The sequence below is a fragment of the Megalobrama amblycephala genome, linkage group LG7, assembly GCF_018812025.1.
Source record: "Megalobrama amblycephala isolate DHTTF-2021 linkage group LG7, ASM1881202v1, whole genome shotgun sequence".
Lineage (NCBI taxonomy): Eukaryota > Metazoa > Chordata > Actinopteri > Cypriniformes > Xenocyprididae > Megalobrama > Megalobrama amblycephala.
The window spans coordinates 25,427,236-25,440,192 of NC_063050.1; the positions used below are offsets into that span (position 1 = coordinate 25,427,236).

General features: G+C 40.9%; 1 protein-coding gene across 1 annotated transcript in view; it reads left to right on the forward strand.

The window, feature by feature from the left end:
- Positions 1 to 233: 233 nt before the first annotated feature.
- The window catches only part of wdr17 (WD repeat domain 17), a 38,693-nt gene continuing 25,969 nt past the window's right edge, over positions 234 to 12,957 (forward strand). Inside the window, 7 exon segments of the mRNA XM_048196712.1 lie at positions 234 to 5,615; positions 6,190 to 6,318; positions 7,005 to 7,188; positions 7,413 to 7,643; positions 7,987 to 8,238; positions 8,456 to 8,578; positions 8,678 to 8,865. Coding sequence (XP_048052669.1) covers positions 5,571 to 5,615; positions 6,190 to 6,318; positions 7,005 to 7,188; positions 7,413 to 7,643; positions 7,987 to 8,238; positions 8,456 to 8,578; positions 8,678 to 8,865 — 1,152 coding nt within the window. The 5' untranslated portion in view covers positions 234 to 5,570.

Consider the following 12,957-nt stretch of genomic DNA (forward strand, 5'->3'; position numbering starts at 1 on the left):
GATTGATTAATCAAATGTCCAATCAGCGTTCAAAAACAAGGACAGTGTGTGACGTCAGTTTAAAATTGCCCAATCGTCGCAATGACTCGGAAGCAGCGTTAACAAACGACATGAACCGAGTGTTTCTCCGTCAGCGATACACCTAATCTCAGCACCAGGTCGCTGTCCACTGACATCGAGAGAGGTAAGCGAGCTTCATGCTCACATGTTCCACTCCTGTTTTCAACGCAATATTCGAGTAACCTATATGCGCTACATTTTCCACATACATGTGCTGCTTTTTAAAAGAAAATACTTTGTCAACACTGCTTATATACACTTGACTGTTATCATCGTTGTCCTTACATTGTTCCGGTGCAAAACAAACAATAGCACCGTAAAGGACCTGGAATGATGTTTCACGTCCTTTCTGAGAGGGTTCCTTCCTATTGAAATGTATTACAGAGAGCTATTTAATTCATAACAACTGCAGTTTCAAAGAAAAAACAGATTATTGTGTGCTGTTTGTACTGTAACTTTTCTTAATGTGGTTTGGGAGAACTCCAGGTGGACTGTCATTGTGAGAATGCACAAGAGGCTATTAGTGCTGACAATGGTCTGCTAATGCATATCAGAGCCTCATCACAGATTTCATTATGATTTTGAGTAGACAGTGCTGGGCAGATTAGACAGTGTGAGAAATTAGATACATAATCAGCTTCTCTTGCCAAGACGCAGAGACAAGCAGGACTAATATCCAGTGCTTCTTGAGACAGGTGCAATTCGACATGCCACGCAGATCATCATAGAAATCTACTTGACACGTTGTCCCACTTTTGGAACAAGTCATGAGACCTCATACACGATGCATGTTAGTTAGCATGTCTATTTGAGTGTGCGCTGAATTGGTAGTTGGAATCAGTTTGTTTTAAGGTAAGAAAGTGTGTTATACCATAGAAGAACTGCTTGATGCAATCACAGTCAGATTCAGGAGAGTGCTTATACTGTCCCTGGGGAGTCTTATAGCCTAGCCTCTACAGGCTGTTTAGAGGGAAGATTTACAGATTAAGTAATTGAAGATGTGGCATATAGTTTGGGTGATGAGTGTTTGATTATAAAAGGGAAATGTGGAAGATGGTGCAGGTTATAGTGTATTTGACAAATAAAGAAAAGAAAAGAAAAAAACTTTGTATGCATAATACTGTGTGAAGATCCGAAAAGATGAACAGGAAAAGATTAGATATGCAGAATCCCCAATCTTTTTTATCCTCTTTAGGCCCCAGGTAGAGAGACTGGGATTGTGTGCCAGTACTTACTGTAGTATGACAGTGGTTGAATTTTTGCTTTGTAAAACCTATAAAACAGAAAATATGATTTAAAATAAAAATTATATGGCTGTCAGTGCATGAAAATAATTTTTTTTCACAAAATAAAAACTCAGGTAATGTCATATTTTTCTAGTTAACATGTTAACAATTTCAGTTCCAGGGAAATACTACTACTACTACCAATAATAATAAGAGGGCTTGTATTTGTGTGGTGCAATACTCTTGCATAAAAAGTAAAAAAAGTGAATAATTGTTATATTGGCCAGGATACATAAGACAAACATTATTTAATATGATCACTTTCATAGGGCACTTTCTTGATTTATTTACCTTCTAAATGTAAACTTTTTCTTTGCTCTAAAGTTCACTCAAGTCAGCTCCAGCTGCACGGGCTGTTTTATGAAAAGCTTTGGTGCTTTTGTTTTGGTGCTGCAGACAATGAGAGACATGGCTGCTATTCTCTTCTATCTTTTTCATGATAGGGTACAGCGGGGCTATAGGCCCTTTTGATGTTATTTTCTGCCAAAACACTCAATAGCAAAAAAAAAAAAAAAAAAAAAAAAAAAACACACTTTCCTAAACACCTGTTTGTTGCAATGTCTGATGTATGAGAGCATTGCAGACAATATCTAAAGGCTAGTTCTGAGGTAATTTCAGCTAGAACATAGAGTAACTGTTTATAATAAGCATTGTGGATTTATGTAGCTAATAAGAATTCCTGAAACTGTCACATATATTTGGAGACTTGAGATTTCCACTGTTATTGCACATCGATTTCAGCCAAATACATGCATGGACAGTATTTGAGGTAAAAGTCCCCATATTGTTGGAACCCCAAGATGTAGCCTATAAAGTTCATTTTCAATGAGTTCTAATACAATAGTTTAGCTTGGAATGAGACAAGATAAAGCGGATGTTGTGCTAAACAAGCATCACATCCCCCACCTTCCTAAACCAACATTTGCTGAAGTGGTTATTTTGTGCTCAAAAGTCACCTAAAATATCTTGTTATATCAAGATATTTGCATTTTCCATATCAGTATTGCTCCTATATTTACATTATATTACAACAGTCCCCTGATGGACCTTTAGCCCCACTGGCTCCCTTTGTTGTTACATGATTTCTTGTCAAAAAATTATGATGCTTCATCAATATTCAAAAGAAGTTAAATATTTAATTTTTCAATATATTAAATATGTTTTGGGACCTGTATATATATTTTTTATCATAGGTCAGTTAAACCCTTCAGCAGCAACTGTCCGCTCTGGACCAATTAAAGGGCTTTAATTCAAAAAGTGGATCTGTTGCTGGGTTGATAGTGACAATCTCTAACCTACAGACATGATTTTTGGTAGATGTTGTGGGCTTTGTTTTATTATTACACAATAATAGCCTGGAAATTCTGGTCTATTTATAGATTTATAAGGAGGGCAGGATAATGGACAGTGTCTGTGTCAGGCTTGCATTGAAAATGACTTAACGGCAGTCTGTGCAATGCAGTGTGGTTTCTGTGGTCATTTGGCTGCAATGTTGTGTCAATATCAGTGAAAGCAAATTCTGCAGAGAACAGGATCCAGTCCTATACTGTATATACTATGTATGCTTAATTTATGCAACAGGCTATATGTTTATTTCCAGTTCTTGCTCAAGCCCTGATCTCAATGGGTTTGTGCTCAGGCAGAAGTAAACAAAGATAAGCATGTAGGTATTCTTATGTCCGTGATGAAAGAGAGGTACTTGCCGAGCTATCTAAATTATGCAAATGTTATTACAGATCTCATTTCAGTGCTATTTGTATGAAATGTATTGTCTGAGAAAGAAATAGCCATCAGGCAATTTTCTCAAGGACTTTACTTTTGTGCAACATGATGTCAGAAATCTGGAAGATTGTTTTGTATTTGTAAAATGTTCTAAATGTTTTTTTTCAGCGTAGATGAACGGGCCATGCGTGACTCACAGAATTTACTCACGCGTATGTAGGTAGTGTGGGAGCAAACGTAGGATGTACTGTACGTCGATACGGTGCATGTGTTACCCAGGTGTAGGATGTTTGATGCTGGCCGCCCTCTCCAGCAGAGCTCCTGCCACTTCATCTCAACCGCCTCTTGGAGTTAAAGTCTTCATCGCCTAGGAAACGGTTTCATGAGTGGCCCATCTCTCGCTCTCCCTCTGCGTGTGTTTTGCTCTGTCTACATTTCACTCACGCTCTCCCCCGCAGCCCAGCCGAAGGGGTAGGAGGTGTTGTGGGGGTGACATCACTAACAGAGCCAAACTTCTGCTGATCACGATCTTGGTGGCATTTGGAGGCCTAAGGTCGGAGTCATAGACAAAAACACAAACACATTTCTCAAAGATCACCCACTATTTGATCCCCTGTCTCTCAGACACCTCCTTATGTCTGCCTGTCTAAACAAGCCAATTAGGAGGGTCCATTTTGACATTTGCATTTTCAATGGGGCTTATTTTTTCATATTATTGTGGAACAAATGCTGTGCTTTAGGGCTGTACAATTAATCGGAATACAACCCAAATTGGGATATGGCTTAGCGGCATTATCAAATTGCAAAGACTGAGATTGAATTTATAAATATATGCGCTGCGTGTTCAGTGTGAAGCATGGCACTGTCCTCAGGTGTTTGCAGTATCAGAGCGGCTCAGTTCACAGTAAATGCTGCTCCACACAAATTCTGCATCTGCTCTGAGTTTGGGTCGCTTTAACGTGCATTTGGGAACATGCACCAACCATCTTTGCATACTTGTAATAAGAAGTGCTTATTCAAGTTTATTCATTTGAATAGCGCTTTTCACAATACATATTGTTTCAAAGCAACTTTACAAAAAAAAAAAAAAGCTTGTTTCATTGTTCCAATTTGGGAAGTATTCAGTTATCAGATAGAGATTAGAGTATCAAAGTACACTGTAAAAATAAGTCCGTAAATAATGGAAAAAGTACTGGCAGCTCATTACCAGGACATTATCCAGTAATTTTACGGACATTTCTGTTAACCCTACAACACAACTCAATGAAGTGAAAATTCTAAATACAAGTAAAACAACTGTAAAAAAAAATAAAATAATATAGTGTATGTTATGTGGCTAGTTATTTTGATGTATTCAGTTAAGCTAAGACAATAAACGTGTTAGTCAGCAATTCCGACTTGGGCTCGTAATAATTACAATATAAGGGTAATATTACAATATTAGGTTAATTTTTTTGTGTTGATCCAAAGTTGCTGTCATCTGAAATCTTTGTCTTCATTGTCTGAAAACATGGAAGGAGAGAGGAGAGAATATAATTAGCATAGCTGCTGTTTAGCAAAAAATAATCACATGGATTTGGTATATTTCATCAGATTAAATTGTAGTACTTTGTATTATTATGAAAAGCAATATGTGAATGCTTGGTTAAAGAGATGATTTAAACAGAGAGAGCGTGTCTTACCCACATTCCAGAGTTTAGGAGCTTATCGACAAAAGAAAAGCTTAAGGGCTCCCTGTGGTTTTCCGTCAAAATAAAAGTTTGATAGTTTAACACATGAAAATAAAGAAATTGCTTTAAATATGTGTAATTTTATATAGTAACATATTACAATTATTATTAATATGTCTTTTGTTTTTATTTAGTCATTTTTATATTTTTATTTAGTATTGATTGATTGATTGATTGATTTCCATTTTTGCCAAATTATGTAGCCCTACAAACAAGCACAGCAAACCTTAAAATCCCATTTTAAATTTCAATTTTGATCAGTAAAATCACAATTAGATTTTTTCCCCTAATTGTGCAGCCCTACCCTGCTGTATGTGCAATGTAGGCTGTGTGAGTTTTTGCATGTGACGTGTTGTGTGGAGGTCGTGTATGTGTACATGCTGGACAGTTCAGAAGTGCGTGTTAATCATGAGGCAAAGAGAGCAGCATAAACACCTTCAAGGAGGCTGTGCAGGGGTGAGATGAGGTGTGTGGTTGTACATATGTCAGGGAGGGGAGTAAGTGAGGGAGTTTAAATGAAGGGATCTTGCTGTTGCCTGGCTACCGGCGGGAGCTGTTCCATCATTCTTGTCTCCAGCCACCTCTCCCACACGAGCAGCCTGCACCAGTCAATGAGCATGTTCTCTTTCTCTACCCCCATTCTTTTCACATACATACACTCGCACGTTGGGCAACAGTCGCACACAGACTATTGAAACGGCTCTTTTTCTTGTAGTCGCTAACGCAGAGCCCTGTTTGGCTTTGCGTCTGTGAAGGCGAGAGGATAAAAGACATGGAAAGCCTGTGCTGGTTCAGCAAATATCACAATGAACCAAAGGTAGGAGCTGCGTGACAGTCTTTTAGCCATCTGGTGTAGCCTTATCCCTTCAAATGTAAAGAAGAGAGAGGGAGATGACACAGAAGGTTGTTTTTCGCTAGTGTCACCCTAAGGAGTCGCTCACACAGGACACGTTCTTGCGTTCAAAAAGAGCTAGACGCAGTGCACGTGGAATGAAACAGAATGCAGGTGTCTTGAGACATGCATTTGAAAGTTTTTTTACTTCACATGAATGGGCCCGAATAGTGCTTATATATGACAGAGTGAGAGAGAACATTGAGGTCTGGTATTATTAGATCTGAAGATTTCACATAGTTCTAATCTGTTTTTATTAATATTATTATTTTTATTATTATTTTCAGTCTTTACTCATAAAATTTAGCTTATTGTAAGATGCTAGTTATATATTATCGTCAGATTAATGCTAATTAGATGTATGATAAAGTTGCAATGTAACAGAAGTAGGTCACTTGAAGATAAAATATATGCATGGGTAGATCATTCACAATAAGATCAATAACATGCTTTTCATTTTTTTTTTTTTTCACCACCTCAACAACGTCTCTTTGTCCAGGTAAAGATGTCTCAGGTGAAGCAGGTTGGCCTGCTGGCCGCTGGATGTCAGCCTTGGAATAAAGACGTGTGTGCTGCCAGTGGGGATAGGTTTGCGTATTGTGCCACGCTCGCCATATATGTGTACCAAGTACGTGTAAACAGTTTGAATATGAATTATGGTAAACTATAGACTGTTGATGAAGTAAATGCTCTTTCTTTTTTATTGACAAAATGAACTTAACAGGATAGTTCATTTTTTTAAATTTCGTAATTTACTCACCCTCATGTCGTTTCCAAACTCATAAAACTTTAATTAATCTTCGAAACACAAATGAAGATATTTTTAATGCAACCTGGGAGTTTCAATAAGAGTAATAAACATTGATCAATGCATATACATAGAACACAACAAATATGGTAAACGAAGCTCAAACATGATTGTTTAATGCACGAAAACCATTGAGGTTTGTTCTCGCACATCATGCAAGTATGGTCATGCTTCCATTTACCATATTAGATGTGTTATATGTATGCACATTGATCAATGTTTATATGTGAATAAAAGCCTACATTAAATCTGTTCATTGTATAAAGCAATTGTGTTTCTTCATTAAATCGCTTAATTCACTTGGATTATTTTTAGGATGTCTTTATGAACCCTCTGAATTGTCAAAGTCTTGGTTGAATGGACTTTCAATAGAGAGAGAGATCTCTCCGGTTTCATTAAAAATATCCTCATTTTAAATTTTTGGGTGAGCTAATGCTTTTGCAACCTAAAAATGTCTTTTTTTTTTTTTTTTTTTGAGTGTGACTGATTGAAGTGTGTCTTTTCAGCTTGATCACAGATACAATGAGTTTAAGCTGCGAGCAATCATGTCTGAACACAAGAAGACAATCACAGCTATATCGTGGTGTCCACACAACCCTGAAGTGTTTGCTAGTGCGAGTGCTGATAACCTCCTCATCATTTGGAACGTGGCCGAGCAGAAGGCCATTGCACGGCTAGATAACACCAAAGGTACCACTACCCACACACCTACTGTAGTGTCCAAAGAAATACACACCACCTCACGACACATACAGTATTCCACCTGACAGCATGTGTCCTTCAAGACAGCATTCAAAATACAAGTTTGAACCTTTTTGAATAATTTTAACTCAATCCTAAGCAATTTTAATAACTGTTTTTGTTTATGACTGGTAATGTGAGGTCTTAAACTTGTCTAAACGGATATTTCTCAGGTATCCCAGCTTCTCTAAGCTGGTGCTGGAATGCAGGTGACAGTGTTGCGTTCGTATCCCACCGGGGTCCTCTGTACATATGGACCATCTCTGGGCCTGACTCAGGAGTCACTGTGCACAAGGAGGCTCACAGTTTCCTGTCGGATATCTGCCTGTTCCGCTGGCATCCATTGAAGAAGGGAAAAGTGGTGTTTGGACACACTGATGGCAGTCTGTCCATCTTTCAGCCAGGTGCCGTAATAGCTTATGTTGGTTCATATTAAGAACATCTTGTTCCAGACCTTTATGAATTTCTTTCTTCTGCTGAACACAGAATATATTTTGAAGAATATGGGTAACCAAATAGTTGGTTGGGGGAAAAAAAAAATACTATGGAAGTCAATGTGGCCCATCAACTGTTTCGTTACCCACATTCTTCAAAATATCTTCTTTTGTGTTCAGCAGAAGAGAGAAATTCATACAGGTTTGGAACAACTTGAGGGTGAGAAAATTATGACAGAATTTAATTTTTTTGAGTGAACTATCCCACTAACCTGCAAAATAACCTGCATTTATTTTAATTACATAATTTTAGGCTCAAAGAATCAGAAGCACGTACTGCGGCCCGAGTCGTTAGAAGGCACAGATGAGGAGGACCCCGTCACAGCTCTAGAGTGGGACCCTCTCAGCACAGACTACCTACTGGTGGCCAACATGCACAATGGCATCCGACTGCTGGACTCTGAGTCTTTATCCTGCATCACTACCTTTAGTTTCCCCAGTGCTGCTGCCTCCGTGCAGTGTCTGGCATGGGTGCCCAGCGCCCCTGGCATGTTTATCACAGGGGGTAAGATAAACACACACAGAAGCGCCAGTGGGAAATGGTAGTTTTTAGCTTAACAGGCCAGCTTTGATCTGATTTTAGAACTATCATTTAATTATTAATTACATTTACATTTTAACCTAAAACAGCTGGGGTGTAGATTGAAATGGAATGCTCAGTCATATTTGTGCATATTCGCATTAACTAAAAAATGTTTATACTATTATATTGAATTCTCAAGATTCTCAAGTTGGCGTGCTAAGAATATGGAACGTATCAAGAGCGACACCTCTGGATAACTTTAAACTGAAGAAAACCGGCTTCCATGCACTTCATGTTTTAAATTCTCCACCAGCAAAGAAATGTATGTGTTTTCATGTTTACCATTTAGCACTTATATTTACGTGTCTGAGTTTGTGTACTCCATCACAATGACTTGATTTTGGTGTTATCTCTCTCTTAGCATTTAGCTCAAATTCCCCTTCCAAGAACCACTACACCTCCTCCACTAGCGAGGCTGTGCCTCCACCTACTCTTTCACAGAACCAGGCCTTCTCTCTCCCACCCGGCCATGCTGTCTGCTGTTTCATGGATGGGGGTGTCGGACTGTATGACATGGGTGCCAAAAAGTGGGACTTCCTGCGGGATCTGGTAGGAAAACTGGCATGTTGTTAGCTGTGGGCTGACATACATTTAAAAAACACTGAAATGATTATTACACTTTTTATATTTCATATCTAAACAGGATTTTTTTAAAAGTTAGTTTTAGGTTATATTATTAATAAACAGTGGATGCATTCAAGTAAGCACCAATGGCTCAAAATTATGCATTAATATTAGTCATCCTGTTTTTGCTTGTGCCCTTCTGTCCTATTGCTGATCAATTCAACAAGAGTTCATGTTGTTTTCTTAGATAAACAGCTCTTGTAGTTCCCTTGATTGTTGTTAATGACAAAAAATGAAACATAACCTTTTCACCCCATGGTTAAGTAAGGAATAATTGACAACAGGCCACTGAATTATCATAAATTAATGCACACCTGAGGTGACAACGCGCCCACAACACAAAGCAAAATATGCAGACCTCGGGTGTCTAATTTTCTGAAGTGGACCTGCATTCATTTTCAATAGTTCAACAGTCTGAACTACATTATTTTGTTTATAGCTTTAATACATTATGGTTATCTCAGGTCAAATGCAAAACTACTTCCTCTCACCACTTATTAAGCATCCTGTGTCTGCCCAACCTTTTAGCCATGTACATTACATCATTTGTTTTACTGTATTTCATTCTCACCCAGCTATTGCAGCTGTTATGATTTGGTTGCGGACAGCACTGAGCACAACAATTGAAGATCCAAATGCAGTTTTTCCAAAGTCATAGTCCATTAAACAGGTAGAAGTTCAGAGCACAATAAATCAGTCCAAACAAACAAACAAGACCAGAGGGCAAGACGGGAACAGGAAAATCAGGATACGGGCAGATATTAAAGACCAGGAACATAGAAACAGGGAAAACAGTAATGCTCAGTAATGCTGTGAACCATGAGACAAGACTTTGTGACAAACAACCAGGGTTGGGGAGTAATGGAATACATGTAATGGTGTTATACAATCAGGATACAAAAATCCAGTAACTGAAATTCGTTACAGTTATGTCAAAAAACATAGTAATCAGATTACAGTTACATTTTGAAAAAAGGGGGGCATACTATCAGGATTACAATCGTTTCATTTAAAACTAAATAAATCTGTTGTGAGGCAGATGACCCAGAGGCGAGAAAGTGCAATCAAACAGTTTAATCAGAATCTTTCAGTTCAACAAAGGCAGACTGCCGAGAGCCGTAGCACGTAAGCACTCGCAGCTGAAACAAACAGAACACAAAATATGGTCACAGTCCACCGGCAGGAGCGAGCTGTAGCACGGTCTCAGAACTGAAGTGCCTCAGGCAGATGATGGAGTTCACCACGGCAGGCAGCTGGCAATAACCTGGCAGAGGGAGCCGAGGGCTCAGGAGGACCAGTCCCGAGACGGCCACTGTGACTGGGGCCGGGACCATGACCGTGGCAGACACAACAACAGAAGTCAAGGATCTCATGCAGAAAACAGAACGTGAAAGGCAGCAACAGGTTACAATAATCTGACACAGAAGCGTGGCGAACAGCAGCGAGAAATAGCCAAGACAATCAAGAGGGAAGCGCGACAGGTGCGCAAGCAATCACTGCGAACGCTGAGGTACGCAAGCAATCACTGCGAACGCAATCACTGTGAACGCTGAAAGAGAAGGAGAAAGAATGAACTGAAGAATGGACTGAAGACACATGCAGAACAGGAATACAAGGCAAAGCCGATTGAGACCTGGGTGATGCAGGTTGGTCAGAAGGTCAGGATGGTACAGACTGGGTAGATGACTAGAGTTCCGCTGACCAGGCAGGTAGCCAGGGTGGTGGAGGCTGGGCAGGTAGCCCCTTCAGCGGAGCTTGAGACCCCACGGCAGTGTAGACGAGTCTGAAGACCCCCACGTGTGAGCAGACTACAACCACAGTGTAGACAAGTCTGAAGACCCCCACGGCGGTGCAGATGGGGCTGTAGTCCATCAAGGCATTGCTAAGGGACACCAAGGTGGAGCTGAAGACACCCACGGTTGATCTGGTAGGATTAGAGACAGTTGATCAGGCAAAACTGAAACACAAAGCACAGTTTAGCATTGACAACAGGAGCCTTGTGAAAACAGACAGGTGGCTTCAGGGTGTCCTCCATGGGCATAACTGCAATTTTTTCAGGTTGCCAAGAAGTTTGTGTACAACCTCTGTGGTTGTGTTGAGGCAGGCAGAGAGTTCAAATGCGACCTCTGTGGTCGCGTAGAGGCACACAGGACTTTCAGATATGACCTCTGTGGTCACGTTGAGACAGGCAGGAAGTTCAGATACAACCTCTGTGGTCGTGTTGAGGCAGACAAGACTTTCAGAAACGACCTCTGCAGTAACATCAGGATAGACTGAAATCTCAAGGACGAGAATGGACTTTAGAGCGGACTCGTGAGTTGGAGCGGTCTCTGGAGCAGACTCATGGACTGGAGCTGGTTCACAGGCTGAAGAGCAGTATGTGGCCCAAACACACAATGGCCATCACTGTAACGGAGAGTGAAGTCGACAGCTGAACCACCTCTGAGACCCCATGCTTGACACTACTGCAGAGATGCCAGCTGCTCACACTGATGTCAGCAGTGTGTCCTCCAAGCTAGATGACAGTCCCAAACGCCTAGGGCTCACCCTAATGGCTTCATGTTTGACATTCATGACAACCAGGAAAACTGTTGTAGCATCCATGATGGCTGAAGCCTCTGGTGTGGCACCCATAACGGCTGGAGACTGTAGCGTAGCATCCGTGATGGCTGGAGGCTCTGGTGTGGCGGCCATGTTGGCTTGAGGTTCTGGCATGGTGGCCATGTTGACTGGAGGTTCTGGTATGGCAGCCATGTTGTGAAATGGCTCTGGTGTAGGAACCACAGGGTAGGAAGGTATACATAGCGATCATTAAAACAGGACATGTTGGTGATCGGTGCGGGCGAAGTTCCGTGGCCACTGGAACTTGGTGCTTGGTGCATGGTGCACCATGGAATGGGAGAACCAGGATACAGGCAGATATCAAAGACCAGGAAAATAGAAACAGGGAAAACACTCAGTAATGCTGTGAACCACGAGACAAGACTTCACGAAGATATAAACAACAGAACAGGGTTATATAGGGAGAGAGACACAAGAGGGGTAATGGGGTAATGGGAAACAGCTGCACATGATTACACAGATGACAGACAAAGCATTGTGGAAAACTGAATCCATGATGTTTGTAGTGTCAGTGGTAAGAGTGTCCTCTGCTGGCATGCAAAATGCAAAGTGCACTTTCTGTAGGACTGTTAAAACCACAGAGAGGTCCCAAGAGGGGATGAGGCGTGGTTGAGGAGGATTCAGTCTCCTCGTGCCTCTAAGGAACCTGATGACCAGGTTGTGCTTTCCCACAGACTTACCATCTACTGCATCGTGATGCATCCATAATGATGCATTTTAGGGTGGAGGGAGACAGCCTTTGCTCGTACCCTGATCGCAGGAAAGAAAGCACAGCGCTGATTGTATTTACAGGGGTCTTCTCAGCGGGAAGAAGACCACTCAGTGAACACATTCCACTTCAAAGCATAAGTGGGTCTGGTGGGAGAGCTCCCACCATAACCCTCAGATCACCCTGAGTATTCACCGAAGTGGTCCTCTGCAGTGCTTCACATCCAAAATCTCACGGGTGGAATGACATCTTGAAAAAGTCACAATGTCTTTTTTTAGGGAAATACTGCTCTTTTAATGTTGAAGTGTCCAGGGGTGCAGTCACTGCACTTAGTTGTGCAATACTCTCTTAGATGGCGACCACTGCTGATACGCCGTCACACCAACACAGAACTGGTTCACACAACAGCTCACACAAACAGTGATTGATAGAGCAGAGTGATGATAACCATTTGGCTCTGAAGCAAAAGCTTGAATGAGTGAGTGTTGCACGCTGCCTTATATCTCCGAATGTACAGGGAGTGGCTTGCCATGCAAATCTCACCCACCAATGTGCATTGACTTGTTTTGTTACCGCTCAAAGTTGATTGGGCTCTCAGGCGAGATCCCATTGCGTCAGTCATTTCTGACGCAACGTTGGTAACTGTGTGGGTATACAAAGCAAGCAGTCCTTGCTTTTACCATTGT